The sequence below is a fragment of the Lissotriton helveticus genome, chromosome 4_1 (assembly GCF_964261635.1).
Source record: "Lissotriton helveticus chromosome 4_1, aLisHel1.1, whole genome shotgun sequence".
NCBI lineage: Eukaryota > Metazoa > Chordata > Amphibia > Caudata > Salamandridae > Lissotriton > Lissotriton helveticus.
In genome coordinates, this window is record NC_136063.1 from 258,276,346 (window position 1) to 258,295,718 (window position 19,373).

Sequence of the window (19,373 nt, forward strand, 5' to 3'; positions counted from 1 at the left end):
ACCGTGACTATTTCCAATGGGCATCATGACCCCGCAGTCCGATGAAATGTCTCCTGACCTGGGATGATGAAGCAAACTAAATACCTAGGTTTATAGATCACACAATCACTTGAAGACAATGTAGAATTAAATATCGGTAAAATCCTTCAGGGAATAGAGCAATCCTGCCTATTCTGGACACATCTTTCACTAGCCATAATGTGACATGTAGCTCTTCTGAAAATGGTGCTACTCCTCACATGCCCATACATGTTTCAAGAGGTGATCAGTATGCTACCCAGAATGATAATCTGAAAGATAGACAGCATGTTGAACACCTTGGAGTGGTCTGCAGGATCAAAGTGACCACATTTTAACTCTCATCCTCCTGAGCATCCATATTTCCACTTGCTTCTGTAGAGACTGATTGCCCCAATGAGAGATATGCTTGTGAGTCTAAAAAGGTAGAGATGTGAGCACCAGGCACACAACAACTCTTGTTCCTGTTGTATCACTTGGTGACCAGCTGCACTCACGCCCGCCGCATTCCATCATTTACTGCACTGGACAAGAAAGTCCCAGTGCAGCTTTGGTGCGCCTCAACACCGCTTGTTCCTGAACAGGATGTTGCAAAATTTGGTTGTGCTGCTTTTGCCCTTCACTGTTCGACAACACCTGGCTGCTTCTACACCTTCTGACACATGGTATAGAATGTTTGCTGGTTCCCTGCCAGTTTTTCCTCTAAAGCACTTTAGGTTTCTGTTACATTAGTGCAAATTTGACAGCCCTATCACTAATCCAGTTGTTGTCTGTATCTCCATCACATGACGAAAACACCAGTTGACATATGTACATGCATATATGCACAAATACACACACAAGCATGCATCCATGTATCCACCTATACTGACTTTCAAGCACACGCTTATATAAACACACAAACTATAGCAAACGATCGGCTGAATCTACTACCTTTCAAAGTGTTGTATGTCAACTTAATTGTCTCGCATTCGGAATCGGATGAATTTCAATGGTATTTACTAATCTCTACAATAAACTTTTATTGTTATGCCTACCAAATGATATATGTACAAGCTACAACATGTATGAAAATATGCTCTACAATTCTGATTATTCATTCTCTGTAAAGCATGCATAACACCGCATTCCCCTTTTGATGTGCCAATTAGTGGTCTCATTTTTGAAGGCATGTCTGTCCCACCTGCTGGTGTGTTAAGGAATGTGTGGCTGGACGTTCACGAAGAATCTCTTGCTGCAAATGTTTGTTAGCTCACAGTACATACGCAACTAGTTACTGCTGGTATGAACAGAAAAGATGGTTGTTACAGTGTCTAGGCTACTGAACAGTTTTCTGCTTCCCAGCTGCTGCTATGCCCCAAGAACTAAAACCAGGTACTTCCAGTGTAAATGCCTTTGTTTTAGCAGTCAACACTGCTCGACAAAGCAGGCCTTGTTCTATTATCAGTGCTTGTTTAAGTGCCCCTCTATAAACAGCATAGGTTATAGGGATATGTTTCAAGGCCGACTGGCTTTCTTCATTCTGGAGGACTTTGACAAGGGAATCGTATGGTTACCTGTCCTTTTGGTTTCACACACTGACAATATATCTGAAATTCGAAGCACAAGCTGAGATGTGCCAGGGGTTGTCAACTGAAATAGACTTGAAATCAGTACATGCCCCCCAGCTTCCCATATCGCTGTAGATTCAGATTATTAAGCCAAGACGTAAGGTTAGGACAGGTATTGCCCCCTCAACCTTGCCCTCGATCTAAAAATACAAGGCCTTAAACAGGGTGAGTGGGGTATACTGCATACTTAAGATCAGAGCAATATAGTTTTTTATAGCAGCGGTGTCCAGCTTAGACAGTCGTAGATAGCCCCTATCTTGATCATAAACAAAGGTAGCAGCTTTATAACACTCTGGGTATTACAAGTCTTGGTGGTAATTTTCAAGTGTACAGCAATTTACCACAATATACAAGTGAGCACACACAACAACACAGAATACATTGTGTGGATGTGCACTCTGTGACGAGAACTGTCGCGTAAACTACAAGGTAGTTCTACAAGGTTCGCGTTCCCACCCACTGGTGACCTCAGTTCAATGCACCAGTGCTGAATGTGAAAGATAGATTATTGTCGCCCGGCAGAACACCACCTGATAGATAACTGGATTAGTTGTGGCTTTACCCTGTAACAGAATCAGGAGCAATGCGGTAACAGAAACAAACCTATTTAGTTATTCACAATATCACACACATTGCATTAAGAATAATAGGCACTTTTAACTAAAAGCATTTATTACAACAGGGCGAACCTATTTCTGAGCACATCAAAAATAACTGCACAGGATATCACAAAAATAGTAAGAAGACACGTTGTGAACAATCGGAATAAACTGAAATGTTCTAGCATTATTAAAATGTGACCGCATTGTGCTGTTATTGTCCATGAGAACCGGCATCCATTCCTCCTTGTTGAATGGGAGGAAGACTTTCAGTGGCAAGGGATTCACTTGCAACGCCAAGAGATGGAGGCAGGTTTGAGTATGAGATCAGTGTCTTCTTATCTTCATTTCTCCCAGATGACCTCCCAAATTAACAAAGATGCAGCAGTCACGACCATTAGCTCAGGGTGGGGTACGCAGAGGGGTCTGTGGCTGGTCCAATAGCAGCAAGCAGACACCACTACAGATCTCTTGCAGTCTTCTGAGACACCTGGATGGAATCCAAAAGTGCTGATCCCACTGAGACTTCAGACTCACTGCAGCTCCTTCATGTGCCATCTGGAGTAATCCACTAGCTGGATGCAGGAGGTCAAGAAGACAAAAAGCCTCAGAATCTCTCTCTCAGAGGCCAAGTCAAAGGATGAAACCTTGGGATCATAGTCATAATGTCCTTGAGGGAATGCTGAGGAGAACAGTGTCCAAGATGGCTCCACAGAAGGAGAGCCTCTGCAAAGGTGACTTGAGCATGATGATGAAAAATCCCAGTGATTTCAACACGGTGGCTGTCATCTGGAGGTGGGCCATGACTTTCTTAGATGAGCCCGCCTTAAGCAAGCAGTCGTCAAGGTATGGGAAGACTGGTATTCCTATCCTCCAATATGGGCAGTGAGTACCCCCATCACTTTTGTGAACACCGAGGCTCACTGGTAAAGCCGAAGAGAAGCACTGAGAAATTAAAGTGCTTGTGGTTTACCTAGAACCGCAGACAGCGTTTGTGGGACTGCAGGACTGGGAGTTAAAATAGGTGCCCTGTAGATCCAATGCCACCATCCATTCTCCTGGATCCAGGGCAGACAGAACTTGGCCCAGGATGAGTATTTTGATCTTGTCCTTCCAGAGGAAGACGTTGAGAGGGCGAGGAACGACGATAGGGCAGAGGCCCCTGTCCTCCTTTGGCCCCAGGAAGTCATTTAAGTAACAACCAATCCAAACTTCTGATACTGGCATCCTCTCCATGACTGCCTTGCCCAAGGGAGAATAAACAACCATCAAGTAATGGATCAGTGGCCCTCCAGAAGGAGTGGTGGTGTAGAAGGCATGTTTGAAAAGTGGAGAGACGGGGGAGAACATATCCATTTAGAACACTTTAGAGCACCCATCTCATTGATGTGATGTAATGTGATGTAATGTGAACTGACTTTTTACCGGGTGACTGCATGCTGCAGAGGGCAACTTGAAGTTGTTTCACAGTGTCTGTAGGGTAGGGGAGTTCATTGCCCCTGGTGGCCTGGACGTTGGGGTCCGGATCCCTTTTCTCTGGCTTGAAAAGCCTAGGAGGCCTGCTGTGGGTAGGCATAGTCTGGCATGGTCTCAGTTAGAAATCTCTTTCAAAATCTCAAAAAGGGACAACTTGTTGAGGGAACTGCCACATAGGCGGTGTCAGTCCAAGGGACCATACTGCTACTTTGCTCTCCTTAAAGCACTTTAAGGCTGAGTATGCGTAATCTCCGAAGAGACTGTTGGACTTCACTGGAAAATCAAGGAGTGCACATCAAAGAGTGCCCTGAAGCACCACGCTGGTACTGACTGCCCTATATAAGCATTCGGTGGTGTCCAGGACCGAGCAGATTACGCACTTCGCTGCCTCTTGACCACCATGTATTATCTGTTGAAGGTTGGAACAAAGGTATTCCTGGACGGCTGGTAAGATGACAGCTACTATGCTCCACAACGCATGCGAATATTGTCCCAGGAGGCAGTAGTAATCAACTGACCTTAGACTGAGGCTGGCTAAGGAGAACATGTGTCTCGCAAACGCCTCAATGGAGTTCAACTTTCTGTCTGGCAGGGCTGTTGGAAAAACATTAGGTTGAGCCTGCTGGGTGAGGCGTGGGACTCCCGGGACAGGCCACTGCCTCTTGCCTATTTGACTGATTGGGAAGTCCATTGCTCTGCCCAGGTTCCCAACAATGTGTCTGTTAAAGTCGCATTAAAAGGTAGGAGGGGTTCCTAGGAGGTTTGCCTTAGCTGCATGACTTCTGTTAAGATGTTTGTATTGACCTCCACAGTAGGTAGTTGTAGGTCTAAAATCTCTGCTGTTCTCCATATGACTATATAGAAGGAGGGAAGACGTAGGAAAGTGTGGACCAGTGAGATTGTCATCGCTGTATATTTGGGAGGTGTCATCATCTTGTTTGGGGACGCATCTCTGAAACCTAAAGAGATAATGGCCGAGGGGGGTGCGACCTCAGTCGAGATCATGGAGGATTCACTTCTGAATCAGAAAGGACTATTTGCTCCAACTCTGGTGTCTGTGGCATTACTGCTGGAGTCTACACTGGGGGCCACAGCATCAGTCATAGCATCGTATGGGGCGCTGGGATAGGCATTTGCCACGGAGTTGGGGCTGGCCCAGGGGAAGGATCGAAAGAGACAGTTCGCATTGGGGACAGATCCGCCAGCAGTGGATTGAGTGGAGGCTCCCCCGGATCCATAGGTGCTCCAGAGGGACCTTGTAGGGTACCAAAGATCCACAGCATGGCCTCTTTGAAGGCCTGAACCACCTACAACATCGTAATGGACCCATGTACTTGGGTTCAATCTGGATCAAAACTTGGATGGGTTCTGATGTCAGAGACTAAGACTGCAACTTGGAGGTACTCTGAGGGCCTTGCGACTCCTTCTAGTGGGAGGAGTGGGAGTGGCCAAAACAGGGGGAGGCATGCTTTGACTTCATGTGTTTCTTCTTCTTTGACTTACCGAATGACTTCAACCTGGAAGAGGAGCATATTTGTGGGACGGACCCTGGGAACAAGAACACATCCACGTCCTGAACTTTGAGTGAGACTGGGCCTTTCAAGCCTTTTGGCAATGTTCCACGACATAGAGCCTGGCCTCATGGTCCTGATGGCCTTCGAATTGATCTGAGCGCATTAGTTGTGCGACGCAGGGTTCTGTGAGTAGCTCAAACATCAGAAACAGTCACTGACATTTGTTTAAGGCAGTCCTTACAAGGGTTGACCCTGTCGTCATGAGGGTAGACATGTCCTTTACACACTTGAAAAACTTCAAATATTTGAGCGGTCAGACTAGACAGATTCAGGTAGTGCACTTCGGATCTGCTTCAGGAGGTTTGGAAAGAGAGAAAATGACATCAAACCCAGAAGTGCCAACTATGTAGGGGCTCGACGCCACGTGCGGGGGGGATGGATCCGGTGTGCAGCTTCACAACACCACCTACCAACATGCAAGGGAATTGCTGAAGAAAATTCTCCAGATCTAGTATTGCACCTGGAGTAGTCACACGGTGAGGAATATGCAGTTAATCTTAGCCATCAGAAATTCAAGATCCATAAATTATTGGCCAATAGACACAGAAGCAACTCAACAGTGTAACCATGTAAAATCCAACCAGGAGACAGAAAATTCTTTCTCAAAGGTGCTAGTGGTCTCAAATGCTAAATATTTAGAACCCAATTATCCTATTGGGAATCAATCTCGAGGTACAATGCTTCCATTTTCAACAACTGGAACTTGACAGATTATTTATTTAAGTTTCAATACAAGAAAGAACACTTCTATTTTCTTCAGTAAATACTTATTAAAGATACTACTTTTAAGGTCTAAAGCTCTCTCTATATAAATGACAGATGCTGTATCACTAACGTTTAAAGTACTTAATGACAGACATTAATTGTCAACATTCACAATTCCTAAATGTCAAATCCCTTTAAAAGTAACAGAAAAACATATTGAAGCCAACCCGGCATCACTGTCATGGGTTCATAATAAATATTCATTAAGAGTTTTCTGTTTTAACAATTTATCAAAGAACAGATGTTGGAGCACTATTCACAAACACTGGCAATTGTCCTACAAGTGATGCTTTTCCAATTTAACACTTTGCCATTTTCTAAATTCATATTTCGATTGATCATAAACTTAGGGATTACGCTGTTAATGATGGAATTCAAGCAACTACAAGGCAAAGTATGGTATGTCTTCATTTTTTTAATAATGCTTGATATTCTACATACACCTGAAAAAACTTATCTAATTAGAGTTTACCTTATCCTCTGTGTTGCTCCCGGTCAACATATCCACTTGAATAGATATTGTGTCGACGATGCTCTTCCTTCTTGAAAGTTTATCTTCATCTATTAAACAAATAACTAACAGTATTAAGGAGGATGTGACAGAATTGTATACGTCTATTAAAATGTAAGCACAAATTGAGATAAAGCTCACAGAATCATGCATGCTGTCAATAGCGCGTTGAAGAATCGCAAAAGTGTTGGCAACCTTTGTCAAGCAGGCCCTGCTTCACACAAGAGAAGTGGGCTTCTATTACACAAGGCATGCCACCTCGAGTGAATACCGCTTCTATGGCCTGACTGTAGATCAATGATGAATGCATCTCCAAATAATCCTTAATGCTTCTCCTTTGCCTTGTTTGGAAAAAATATGCCTTATGCTTTATGTAAAACAGGCTATATCAGAATTATGGGCAAAACACTTACAGAAACAGGGTCTTTTCTTCCTTAGCTGTCCCACACACAATGCTGCATAGTGCACACTGGAGGTTTGATACAGTACTAATCAAAAGAAACAGCAGTCCACTTCACCAGGTTCATGTTCTTTCTATAGGTACAGATGACCGCAGGGCAATTCTTAAAGGTATTTGGCAGAACTCAATCTGACAGTTGACAGGAGAAATACATGACATTATCCGCCCATTGAGCAGCATTGTGTCCCTCATCAACGCCCTATAGCAGAGCATCAGTCACTGGCCTTTGTGCGAGAGGAAGATTTCCTGGCAGCCACTACAATATCCAACGTCTCAGAGTAGAGACCAAGGGGGGTAAAGGTCAGTTTATCAGGAGCCAGAGGCTTCAGGGATGATAGGAAGTAGAGTAGGGCCCTCCCTCCTTCCATAAACAGGAGCTCATCGTGTACAGGAGCCAGAAGGAGCAGGATGTTTGGGAACCAGGCTTGAAGCTGCTACAATGAGGCCACGAGAATCAAAGTGATCTTTTGAACTTTTCAAAGAATAAGAGGGGCCACCGGAAAGGCACATACTGATGTCCCTGTAAAGATCAATACCAAGCCTACAACACAGGTCAATCAGGAGATCTGGTAGGTTACCATGGTGTCAGTGGCTGGGCAGCCCCAGGCCTTGTATGTGAAAACATTTTGTGCATTTTTTCACACATGATGAAAATGACGTTGCATGCTAAGACTGTCTGTTCTTCAACTGTTGAACCAGGTTGATGTAAGCACCAGCAGGAACATGGCCTGGCCGATGGCCCACTCTCACACTTCAATAGTCAGCTGGCATATTCTTGTCCTTGTGAACCATGGCCCCTTTGGGAGGATTGAAGGGAAAACAGTTAAGATCAGAAAGACCACTTTTAGCTCAAGCAAGCTGATATGAAGAGACATAATCCTGACGTATCATGCAGGGGTGTAATGCAGAGGGATCCCTCGCGCGAGTCTCAACTTTCCCCAACTCTTAATGAGTCAGTACAATATCTGATTTAGGGCGCCTGTAGATAGAAGAAATTACCTGTAACTGTAGTTCTCCAGTATGGGAAGCTTCCATAGATTCACATGCTTGAATCCTTTCTGTCATCATGATGGGAGTCCCTGGTACCTTTAACATAGTAGCACCGTGATAGGTATAGAGTAGAAAAAGGCCTGGGGGTCTTAGTTTAGCAACCTATCATAGTCATTATTAAAAAAGAGACCAAAGTCATATCTTAACCAAACATGCATGAATCACCCTATAGAACATTCCTGAGAGAAGCCCAGTACCTTAGATCTTTGAACACTAATGTTAATATAAGTATACTGAGATGGGAAAGGTAAGGATCCCCAGCGGAGGAGGTTGAATTGCATGTGAATCTATGAAAGCTTCCGATACTGGAGATCTACAGACAGAGGTAAGTAACTAATTTCTTACTCCAGTGTTGGAACTTGCATAGATTCAAATGCTTGAATCAGAATAGCTAGCAGTTTAGTAGCACATTTACATTAGCACCGAATTCTCAAAACATATAACAGCAACTCATGCGCAGATAATCGATATAAATGAATCATAACACCAAGCAATCAATAATTACAAGTCAATAATAATAATAAGAACAGCAATAATACTTAGTCTATATATCAATCTGTGCATAAAATAGGAACCCATAGATAACTCTGTAAATGTCATACAGTACGAATGGTAGGAGTCTAGACAGGGATGGCTCACCTTATTGAAAAAGAAGAGAGAGTACTGCTTGGCCAACCGCTGCATCGTTGAGAATGGCTGAATCCAAGCAGTAATATCGAGTAAATATGTATCTGTTCTACCATGTTGCTGCATGGCAAATTTCAGGAAGCTACACTCCCGCAAATAAAGCTGTAGAAGTAGATATAGCTCTTGTGGAATGAGATCGGACTCATGAAGACAAGGGTCTGCCTGCCTTCTGATGGCAAAATTAGATGGCATTTGAAATCCATCTAGAAATACTCAGCTTGGACAGCAGGAAACCTTTCATTGGAGCGCTGTAAGAAATTTTGCGAAAAACCTGCGTTTTTTGCAGTAAAATATTTAGCCATTGTCTGGCATCCAACGAGTGAAGAGACTTTTTTGCTGCTGTTGAAGGATTTGGAAAGAAAGTTTTAAGTACTACCGGCTCATTAACATTAAAGTTGGAAGGGACTTTGAGTATGAATTTTGGATTTGTGCAGAGAAAAACTATCAGTCCTGAACTGCAGAAATGGTTCCTGTATAATGAAAGCCTAAATTTTGCGGACTCTTCTAGCTGAATTTAAAGTGGGGACTACAGCCAGTTTCCTTGACAGGAATTTGATGTCCGCTTTATGTATTGGTTCAAAGGGATATTTCATTAACTTTGAAAGAACAGTGTTTAACTTCCACAATGAAGGTGGAGGCTTTACCGGAGGAAAAGTACGGAACAATCCTTTGAGGAACTATGATTATTCTAGAAGACCATAACGGTGGAGAAGAAAGAGATCTTCTAAAACGGGAAATAGCTGCCAAATTAACTTTCATGGATTTATTCACTGAACCTGACTGCGCTGAATGCAAGATATGGTAGAACGTACTCCAGAGTGGAGGACTCCAGATGTATATCAGCTTGTTGGCACCAGATGCAAAACCTTTTCCACTTGTGGCGGTAAGTTTTGTTAGTACTGTCAGCGCATGCCCTGGCTAGCATTCTCTGCACTCCCTTGGTATGTTCAACTGTCGAAACTTATGGAACTCCGGAACAATTCCAACAAGTGGAGGTGTCTGGGATCCGGGTGTAGAATTTGTCCTTGGTTCATTTTCAGAAGATTTGGAAGAAGCGGAAGCCGGATGTGTTGATCCTGGGATAGGAGAAGTAATTCTGCGTAACAGTTTATACGTGGCCAGGCTGGAGCAATGAGAATCAGTTTGCAGGGTTCTGCCTTTATCTTCCTTTGGACCCTTGGGAGGAGAGGAATTGGTGAAAAAGCGTAGAGAAAGGTACAGAACCATGGAATTGAAAAGGCACTCCCCCATGCCCCTGGTTGGGGATGCCAACTTGCATGAAACCGTTATTTGTGGTTCTGGAGGGTTGCGAAGAGATCCAAGTACAGTCTGCTGCAGCGAAGGAAGATCTTGTCTAGGCTCTGGTGGTGCAGTTCCCACTCGTGGCATGATGTTGTGAGACTGCTGAGTGTGTCCACCATAGTGTTTTGTTGTCCCAGAACATACTCCGTTTGGAGGCAGATTTGGTGTGCTATAGCCCATTCACATATCTTTTGCGTTTCTCTGGAAAGCGTATGAGCTTCTTGTTGATCTAATGCATCATCGTCATATTGTCTGTATGGAGGAGCACTGTTGAATGTTGTATTCTTGGAAGAAAAGCCTACAAAACCAGATGTACTGCCTTCAGTTCCAGTAAATTTATGTGGGCCTGACTTAGAGTTTGGTTCCACCTGCCACTTACTTGGAGATCCTGGAGGTGAGCTCTCCATCCTTCCAGGGACACATCCGTAGTGATTACTAAATGGGCTGTTAAATGTTATAGGGATAGCCCAACTGACAAATGCTTCTGGTCTGTCCACCACTTTAGGGCTTTTAGCATCTGTGGAGTAACTTTGACAATGTTGTCGAAGGAGCCGGTGGACTGTATCCACTACTTGTCTAGTTCCTCCTGAAAGGGTCGACATTTTGAGACGACAGAATGAGATGAGCGGTATACCTGATGACATCTCCCCAAACAATCAATCAATCAGGGAATTGTAAGCACGCTACTCACCCGTGAGGGTCTCAAGGCACTGATGGGGAGGTGGGGAGTTATGCTGCTCCGTTCAACCGAAGAGCCTGGCCGCAAAGATTGACTTGTACAGTTGGACCGAAAGAGCCTTTTTTCTTTGGATGGTACTTGTTAGCATGACAAACCGTTATTGTCGTTCTTCTGTGGGATACACCCTTGAGCATATAGTGTCCAACTTGGCTCCTAGAAGGCAATTGTTTGCGATGGGTTTTGTTTGGATTTTTGTGGGTTGAGAGTAAGACCCAGTCGTCGGAAGAGAGCTGTACAGGCATTTGTGGAGGCTCTCGCTGCTGCCTTGGAAGGTGCATTGATCAGCCAGTAGTCCATATATGGAAAGGCTTGACGCTGGTATTGTCTGAGAAACGCTGCGACTGTTGGAAGGCACTTTGTAGTGCCGCCGGGCAACCATAAACCTTAGATATTTCTTGTGCTTTGGGTGAATAGGAATGTGGAAAAAGGCATCTTTGAGGTCCAGGGTGGTCATACAATTGTGCTGGATGAGGATCTTTAGAACTTTCTGCAATGAGACCATCTGAAACGATTGCTTTTTCAAGTTTGGTCGCCACTGCCTTAACTTCTTTCTGATCAGGAAGAAACGGGAGTAGAAACCTTTGCCCCTCTGGGAGACAAGGACCTTTTCGATTGCTCCTTTGTGAAGCATGACTTTGACCTCTTGCTGAAGTGCCTTGAGATGCCTCCGGTGGGAGGGTTGGGGTGGGATTGTAGATGGTGGTGTAGGAGTGTGTCCCAATTGTACCAGGCGTAGGGATTGTAGATGGTGGTGTAGGAGTGTGTCCGAATTTTACCAGGTGTAGAACCGCTTGTGGTAATACTTCGCCATTGATGGAAGTAGCTGGAAATGTTCGCTCCAAAAGGTAGAGGGTAGGAGGAGTAAGAGAATGAGGTGGTGCTGGTGCTTATAAAATATAATTGGTGGTGGTTGGTATCCTTGCCAGCACGTGGAGTTTATCCTCTGTTCGATCTGACATAAGATGATTGAGGCGGTTGTCTTTGCTGGAACTGTAAGACTGGGTATTCAAAGAATAGGAATGGTAACTGTACTGTTGATACCCCTCTGTATAGGAAGGTTGTCCTCTTCCTCTGGATCCCCAAAAGGGAGTTTTCCGGAATTGTCAAGTCCCCAAACACTTGGTAGCATTGGTGTCCACCTTGATGGTTTTGAGGGTTTCCACTACATGTTTTCCAAAGAGGGCCTCTCGGTCATAAGGTAGGTCCAAGATCTTATTTTGAACTTACGGATGGAATTAGGTGGCTTTGAGCCACCCTTGTCTGTGAACTGCTGCACCTGCCACATTTCTGAACCTTGTGATGGCAACATCCATGGTCGAATCTATAATCTCGCTAGATGCTCCTTTTCCGTCATGTAAGATCTTTTAGCCTCCTCTTTAGCAGCCTCAGGAAGCTGATTGATATAGGGGTAATGTCCGACCACATCTGGCGGTCATACCGCCCAAAGATCGCCAGAGAATTTGCTGCTCTCACTGTTAGCGCTGACAGGGGCAGAAAACGCTTGCCAATGGCGTCTGCCATCTTTGTCCAGAGGAACAGAAAGAGGTGGCAAAGAATTTTTCGAGCAGCATTAGGCACTTTGCATGACACGGAGTCTGCCCCGCGAGACACACTTGTGCATCAGCTGTAGTTTTGTATTTTTGTCAAGGCATGGAAGTATCGCTGGTAATGAAGCTGGGGTTTTCATTATCATAATGCATCCTTCCCAGATGTGGTCTATTATAGGTATGGCCCTGACATATTAACGGTTTCTTAAAATCATATACAAAACAGACTGTTTAGAAGGCATTGGTAAAGCACATCAATTTGCTGCACATTCCAACAGATTATGGAATCTTCCTATATCATCTGAAGGAGAATCTACCAGAGGAGGTGTTGGTGATGCAGGAAGAGACGCCATATAATTGTCCCATGTTGTGACAGTGTCACAAAGCTCCCCTTCTTCTCTCTCTTCGTCTGAAGAGATGTTATCTCGGAGTGGAATTGACAGTGGAGTATTCGGGACTGAAACCGTTGGAGTAGTTGTTTGCTCTTGTGATCCTACTGGTGAAGATGGAAGTTTGGCAGCAGGCACTGAAGGTGAGAAGCTTCGGCGGTAATCCTCTAACATGAACTGGAGATCCATGGATACAGGTGATGGCAATGTCAAGCTGATGTCAGGCTGGGCATAATAAGTCTGGCCATAGTATTCCATTTCATCTTCATCATCATCATGTTGACATTTAACGAGAAAGTCAGACGGACTATAGGCATTCCCAAGAAGACCTTCTTGTTCATGATCTTCTGCTTCTAGGAGATGAGTGGGCAGAAGAGGCATGAATATACTGCGGCAAGTAAGTTCTGGGCAATCCCAATGGTTTCTATTGTTTGTCTTGTTTTTCTGCAGGTGCATCAGTTTTCTTTGTCGGAGAACAGCTCGTCGACAATGGAGATTTGGCTGTCGACAGTAATTTAGGCGGCGACAGACTTTTCCTCGACTGATGGGCTTCCGTCGATGGTTATGTAGTTGTCAATAGAAGTGGACTTGACAACAACGTCTTTACCTCTGGCGATTGTCATCTTCATCGATGTCGCCATCTTCGTCGACCACAGAGTCTTCATTCTCTGTCGCCAATTATGCGCATGGCAAGTGTGGATTGCCCGTGGACAGCAGTTTAATCGACAACTATTTCGTAGACGACATAGACTTAGAGGGAGATGAGTGCTTCTTCAATGGCAAAGAATCCACTGGCTTTGATCACGATGACAGTGGAATGGTCGAGGAAATCTGGGTCTGACTTGACGACGATAATGATGTTGTCGATAGAGAGAGGGAGCAGGAGAGAATGCAGTTGAAGTCCCATAAGTGTAGCCTTTTGTTGTCGGCAGTGCTGAAAAATCTTTTATGCTCAGCAGAGAGCCCGTCGACGATCTGTCTGAAGGTTTTTTGAATGTCATTTTGAGCTCTGGAGGTGGTGTTGCAAACTCAGATACAGTCTACAGTTTTAGACTTTGACGGATGTTCTTTTTGAAAGACTCTTTTTTGCGCTTTGAAGCAGAGTCATGAGAGGACTTTTTGGCGCATTTACTACAAGGATTTTTTGTTGAGGGTGAGGGATCCCTCTTCCTTTTGAGGGAAATTTTTGAAGAAGTAGATTGCTCACCTTGAGTCCGACACAGGATCAGACATGGTTTTCACTTTTTTGGAGCCAAATGGGAAGACACCCTTCACGGTCCCCGAGAGTCTTATTAGAAAAAGTGCGACTTATTTTGGAGTCCGACGCTTAGTTGGATTGGGACAATCAGTAAATGCATTCATTGTGATCGTCTTCTATATATAATCTCTTCTTCATGCAAGTAGCACACTCCCTGCAGAGAGCCTTTTTAGCCATCTCTGAGATAGCTTAGTCAAACCTGGTGGCAAATAAACCAATATAAAGGATGGAAATATATATCTGTCCAAAAGTATATATCATAAATATATAATTTCTGTCAGAAGCTGTAGATGTGAAAAGCTGAGCAGAGCTCAGAGTACATTCCCTAGCCCAACGTGCAGTAGAATATCTGAGGTACTGGGCTTCTCTCAGGCATATTCGAAGGGTGATGCACGCTGATTGGTTAAGACACAATTTTTGTCTCTTTTTTAATAATGACTATGAAAGGTTGCTAAACTAAGAGGCCTAGGCCTTTTTCTAGTCTATACTTATAATGTTAGTACTATGTTAAAGGTACCTGGGACTTCCATCATGACAGCGGGGAAGGATTCAAGCATGTGAATCTATGAAAGTTCCAATACTGGAGTAAGGGGAAACTCACTAAAGAATTGGAAGCATAGGCCTGTCACCACCAGCACTGGATTGAGAGTCATGATGGACAGTCCTGGAGCTGACCTCAATGCAATCCTAGGAGGATCTACTAGAAGCAACATTGGAGCCTGAAAATATGAACTACAGCAATAAAGATTCTTGCAGTCCCAGAAAACGCTCGAGCAGCCCAGTTAAACAGCATCATTCTCAAAGAATCAGTCCATTGTCTGCTGGTCTAATTCAGACAATATCTTTATGGTCCATAGTGTCTTCAATAAGCTAGCTATTTTCGGGGAGTCAAAGAACACTTTGGTTAGTTAATTTTGAACCTAAGATTGAAAAACAGCATTAAAGTTTTTTTTTTTAAACTTACTCATTAGGTGTTCCTCCATACCAGCAGACAAAATACAATAATCAACATCAATCACTTCCGCCTCAGCCGAGGTGGAGCACTGTTTGATAGTAACACAAGTCAGGAATTAGTCCACAGGTCGTGACAGTGGAGGTGTCCTCCTTTTTAATGTTCCTTTTCATTTTTATGAACGTCACCAGAACTGAACTGCAACTTAACTCCCCCCTCCCCATCCAACCCCCCCTGAACCCCTTACCGGCTAGACCCACCCACTCCCCTCCCTGCCAAAAAGCATTAAAGTTATGGCGAGAATGAACAGTGATAGTTCTCTTAACAAAACTGATGGGGTAAATAACCAGGTGCAGGTACCAATGGACTTACTGAAGCATCATTGTAGGAGGCTGGCTTCGTATATGGTGCTCACTTATGTAAGTGTAGCACCCTGCACTAATCCAGACAACCCTTTTGGTGATTTGAGTGGTTTTACACAACCTGAGAAAGCTGTGGTAGCTGTGGAGAGCAGCATTCAGGCTTAGTCTAAAAGGAGTGTAAAACAGCTCGTTTCACCAGATCTTAATATTATTTGTATAGGTTAAGTGAAAAAGAACCCAAAGTGTATTTATAAAAATAGGTATTTAATTTAGGGCACTCACTAACACAAACAAGGAATAAATTAAGACATTCGCACTTCCTTGTATATTCAATGCTTTAAATAAAGTTATCCGTGTTTTGGTGCTGATTGGTATTGTCTCCTGGGAATATGACGTTCAATACTCAAAATCAGTGGCGTTTTACCTAAACCGCAAAAAACATCCCTAGTCTGCACTCTCTCAAATTTCAATAAATGTAAACAGTTAATTCAACGGATTAAAATTTTCATTTAATAATACATTCTTTTTTAGTCGTCATTTATTCAATGATAGTAATGTTTAAATCACATTACTGCTTTACATTATTGACTTCAGAACCTTCTTCGGTCAACGCGCCACAAGCATTTCAGGCTGAGACCTTCATCAGGGGATTTTTCCTGGGAATGTAATGGCGTACATTCATTTTAGAAGCTGAATACTACCTTGAAACGTAAAGCATAAATATAGCTTGCAGCTGAGACTATATAGTTACCGGTATATTAAATGAAAGAAGAAATGCTCTCAAAAATGCCACGTGAGTGGTGTCCAGATAAATAACATGCACAGTGGGTGCTCGGTTTCTATTCTTCTCGAGGTAAGTGTCCAATAAACATAAGAAAAATAAATAAATTGTGCCAGGTGAGTTTTAAAACTCTTCACAAAATGAGTCACAAGTGCACTGAGGTAAATAAAGCAGGACTAGTGTTAGGTGAGTCTAAAATGCGTATAAAAGTGTGGGATGGAAATAAAGTCGCGATCTAAAAATACTATTAACAGCGTATTCGCTAACATATCACGGTGACATAAGAACGAGAAGTTTTCTGTTAAAGAATAAACACCTTGTCACTAAACAGTTACGTGTGCTGTTTTACTCACCGAGCAGGATTCTTTCACCACTCTGTAATTCTCAGGAATTTTTCTTCACCTTCTGTTCTAACCTTTTTTCACTTTCAAAACGGACATACAGGAAAGGGTTGGGATGATCCAGGGGTCCCTCCCAGAGAAGAAGCTGGACAGTGGGGAGGATACTCCCATGACCTTTGTCCAGTTTCGCACCAGAGCAGGAGCCAAAGGCTCAACAATCTGATTTGAACTGGAGTATGCAAGGAGGGCACGAAATGTGGCCTTCAGGCAGTCTTCAGTGGCACTGGCATGCGCCCCCACACTGCCCCAATACACTAAACCCTGTGTGGGAGGTGGTCGCACTTCCCTGTAACAGAATATCTATTGCTTTGCCATCCCCTGCTCGAGCTTGGCTCAGCAGCAGGAGAGCAGAAAAATGTCTCTGGTCAGCAGCAGTCCTAGCTTGCTGTCCGGTTTTAGAAGACTGGTACCAGGAGCACTAAGGGCCTCCCGGAGGAGCTTTACAGTGCATGGAACCCTACCTCCCACACTGTTTACGGTGTGGGGGTATGATTCTAATGAACAAGTTACTCACCTTCGGTAATGCATTATCTGGCAGAGACTATCTAGCTGCAGATTCCTTACCTTTGAATTTCCCAGGCATCAGGCTGGATCCAGAAACGTTTGAGGAGCAATACTCCTTATGCACTATGTCAGGTGGCTCTAATCGGCTGTACGTGATGTCATCGGCATTATCAGCGTCTGTTATGACGTTGCAGTGTCTATATAGACGCCGCCCAGGCGTGCAGACATCAGTACTTATTGTCTTTTCCACGCCAGAAGCACAGAGCCACGAAGTAACCGATGTAGTCGTGAGCAAAGATAGGGCCCTGAAAGGGGGAAACAACCCTAGTTCTACAATATATATACAAAATGATGAGGCACAGGTAGGGTTCTAAGGAATCTGCAGCTAGATAGGGTCTCTACCAGATAATGCGTTACCAAAGGTAAGTAACTTGTTCATCTGATAGAGACTTCTAGCTGCAGATTCCTTACTTTTGAATCAGATACCCGAGCCATACCATCGCGGCAGTGGGTTGTGGACTCACATCCTAAACTAAGAAGTTTTGCAGCACTTGACGGGCAAAATGTCTGTCCCTGCGCATCTGATCATTAAGGCAGTAATGTTTTGCGAACGTGTGCAAAGAAGCCCATGTTACTGCCTGACAGATGTCTTGGACTGGGACTTCCCGTGCCAAGGCCATTGTCGTAGCCTTTCCCCTGGCGTAATGTGCTCTTAGTCCCGCAGGGGGTTGCTTGTTCGCCAAAGCATAAAAGATCTTGATGCAGAGAACGACCCAGTGAGAGATGGTCCTTATCAGGGTTCCAGATGTTTCCGCAGGAACGTCATGGACATGATGAATAAATCCTCAACTTCCCATAATCACCTATTGTGCCCAACTAGGTCAAAGTGACAATGGTGACCCAGGGAAGAAGGGAACAAAACAAGGAAAGGTAAACGTCTGTCGTCGGGTCTCAGGTGAAGCAGAACCAGGCAAAATAGAACCAGGCAGGGACAAGATAAAGCTGTAAATAAGAACAAAAGGGAACAAACTGGTAAGTATGGTGAAGAGAGTATGTTAGGTGTGTTGCTCTTAAATACGCTAATTCCTACCTTATTTTTCCTTCTTCAATATGTGCCACTAACTGGTTCTAAATGTGCAACTCCAGCCTAAAGGAAAAGATAAAGATTACTTAGAAGGAAATTAAATAACTAACATGGATTTGAAAATTTTAACATACTATGCTAATACACCTACCTATGTGCCAGACTTCTATTCTTGTGAAAATTCCCAAAATAAAATGTTTTGTTCTGTTTCAAATAATTGTTAACCTTTACTCAGGTAGACTTTTCTTCTTTTATAGTAAATGGAAAAACATGTTTGGCTTGCTGAAGGTGCGACATCCAGAGACGACAGCACAGGATCCGATAAGTAATTTATAATAAACAAAAAAATAAACAAAGTCAGGCAGCGCAGAGCGCTGTTACCAGTGTACAGTCTGTAGCTTACTTTTTGTCTTTTCTTCTTTGCAGGTATCAAGTTCGTGCAGGAGGGATAACCCGATGTACAGTGCACTGAGGAAACACCAGGAATGAATCAGGAGCTTGAAGAGGACGTCGGTGAAGAAGGGACAATGAACGCGATGCCAAAAACCATGTCAGGAGGAGAACGCCAGCGAGGGAGGTGCTTAAGACTGAAGCCAGTGGGGAGAGAGACAGCAGAGACGCCGGGACGAGCTGAATGCAGAAAGAAGATCCAACGCTTGCAGGAGACGTAGGAAACGCACCGGAAGGTAAGTGAACCTCCTGCGAGAAAGACGCGAAGCGCCTGAGCTCGGGAGCGGCTGCACTTTAGCCTCATCATGGGCTTCTGCACATGCGCGCCTCCTTCTACGGTGGCCATTCTTGTAGTCTGGGAATGACCTGGAGCACGGACCGACAGGCATGACAGTCCTTTTCTGCACTGCCCATTGCTTCTTCCCTCCCACGTACACCACAAAGAGTTGGTCATCCACCTGGAACTCTTTATTCGGTCAAAGCAGAAGAGCAATGCTCTTGTTGGGTCCAGCCGGTGGAGACGCTCCTCTTCCTTAGAGGACTGTGGGGGAGCAAAGTGATGGGCTGGCCCAGATGGAATGGGGTCACAACTTTTGGCAAAAAGGATGCCCTGGAGCGAAGCAACACCTTGTCCGGAAAGGACATAAGATAGGAAGGCGAGCAAGATAAAGCCTGCAACTCACTCACCCTCGGAGCAAATGTAATCACCACTAAGAAGGCTGTTTTGATGGTCAACAGCAGGAGGGGACATTTGTGCACAGGCTCAACGGGAGAACACATCACATCAGTAAGTACAAAATTACAGTCCCACTGCGGCATAACAAAGGGCGTGGATGGAAATAAGTGAGCCAGCC

General features: G+C 44.2%; 1 protein-coding gene across 1 annotated transcript in view; it reads right to left on the reverse strand.

Annotated features, from left to right (window-relative positions):
- EFR3A (EFR3 homolog A) overlaps window positions 1-19,373 on the reverse strand; it is a 1,274,477-nt gene that overhangs the window by 115,042 nt on the left and 1,140,062 nt on the right. Inside the window, exon 20 of the mRNA XM_078686747.1 lies at window positions 6,515-6,603. Coding sequence (XP_078542873.1) covers window positions 6,515-6,603 — 89 coding nt within the window. The remainder of the gene's footprint in view (window positions 1-6,514; window positions 6,604-19,373) is intronic.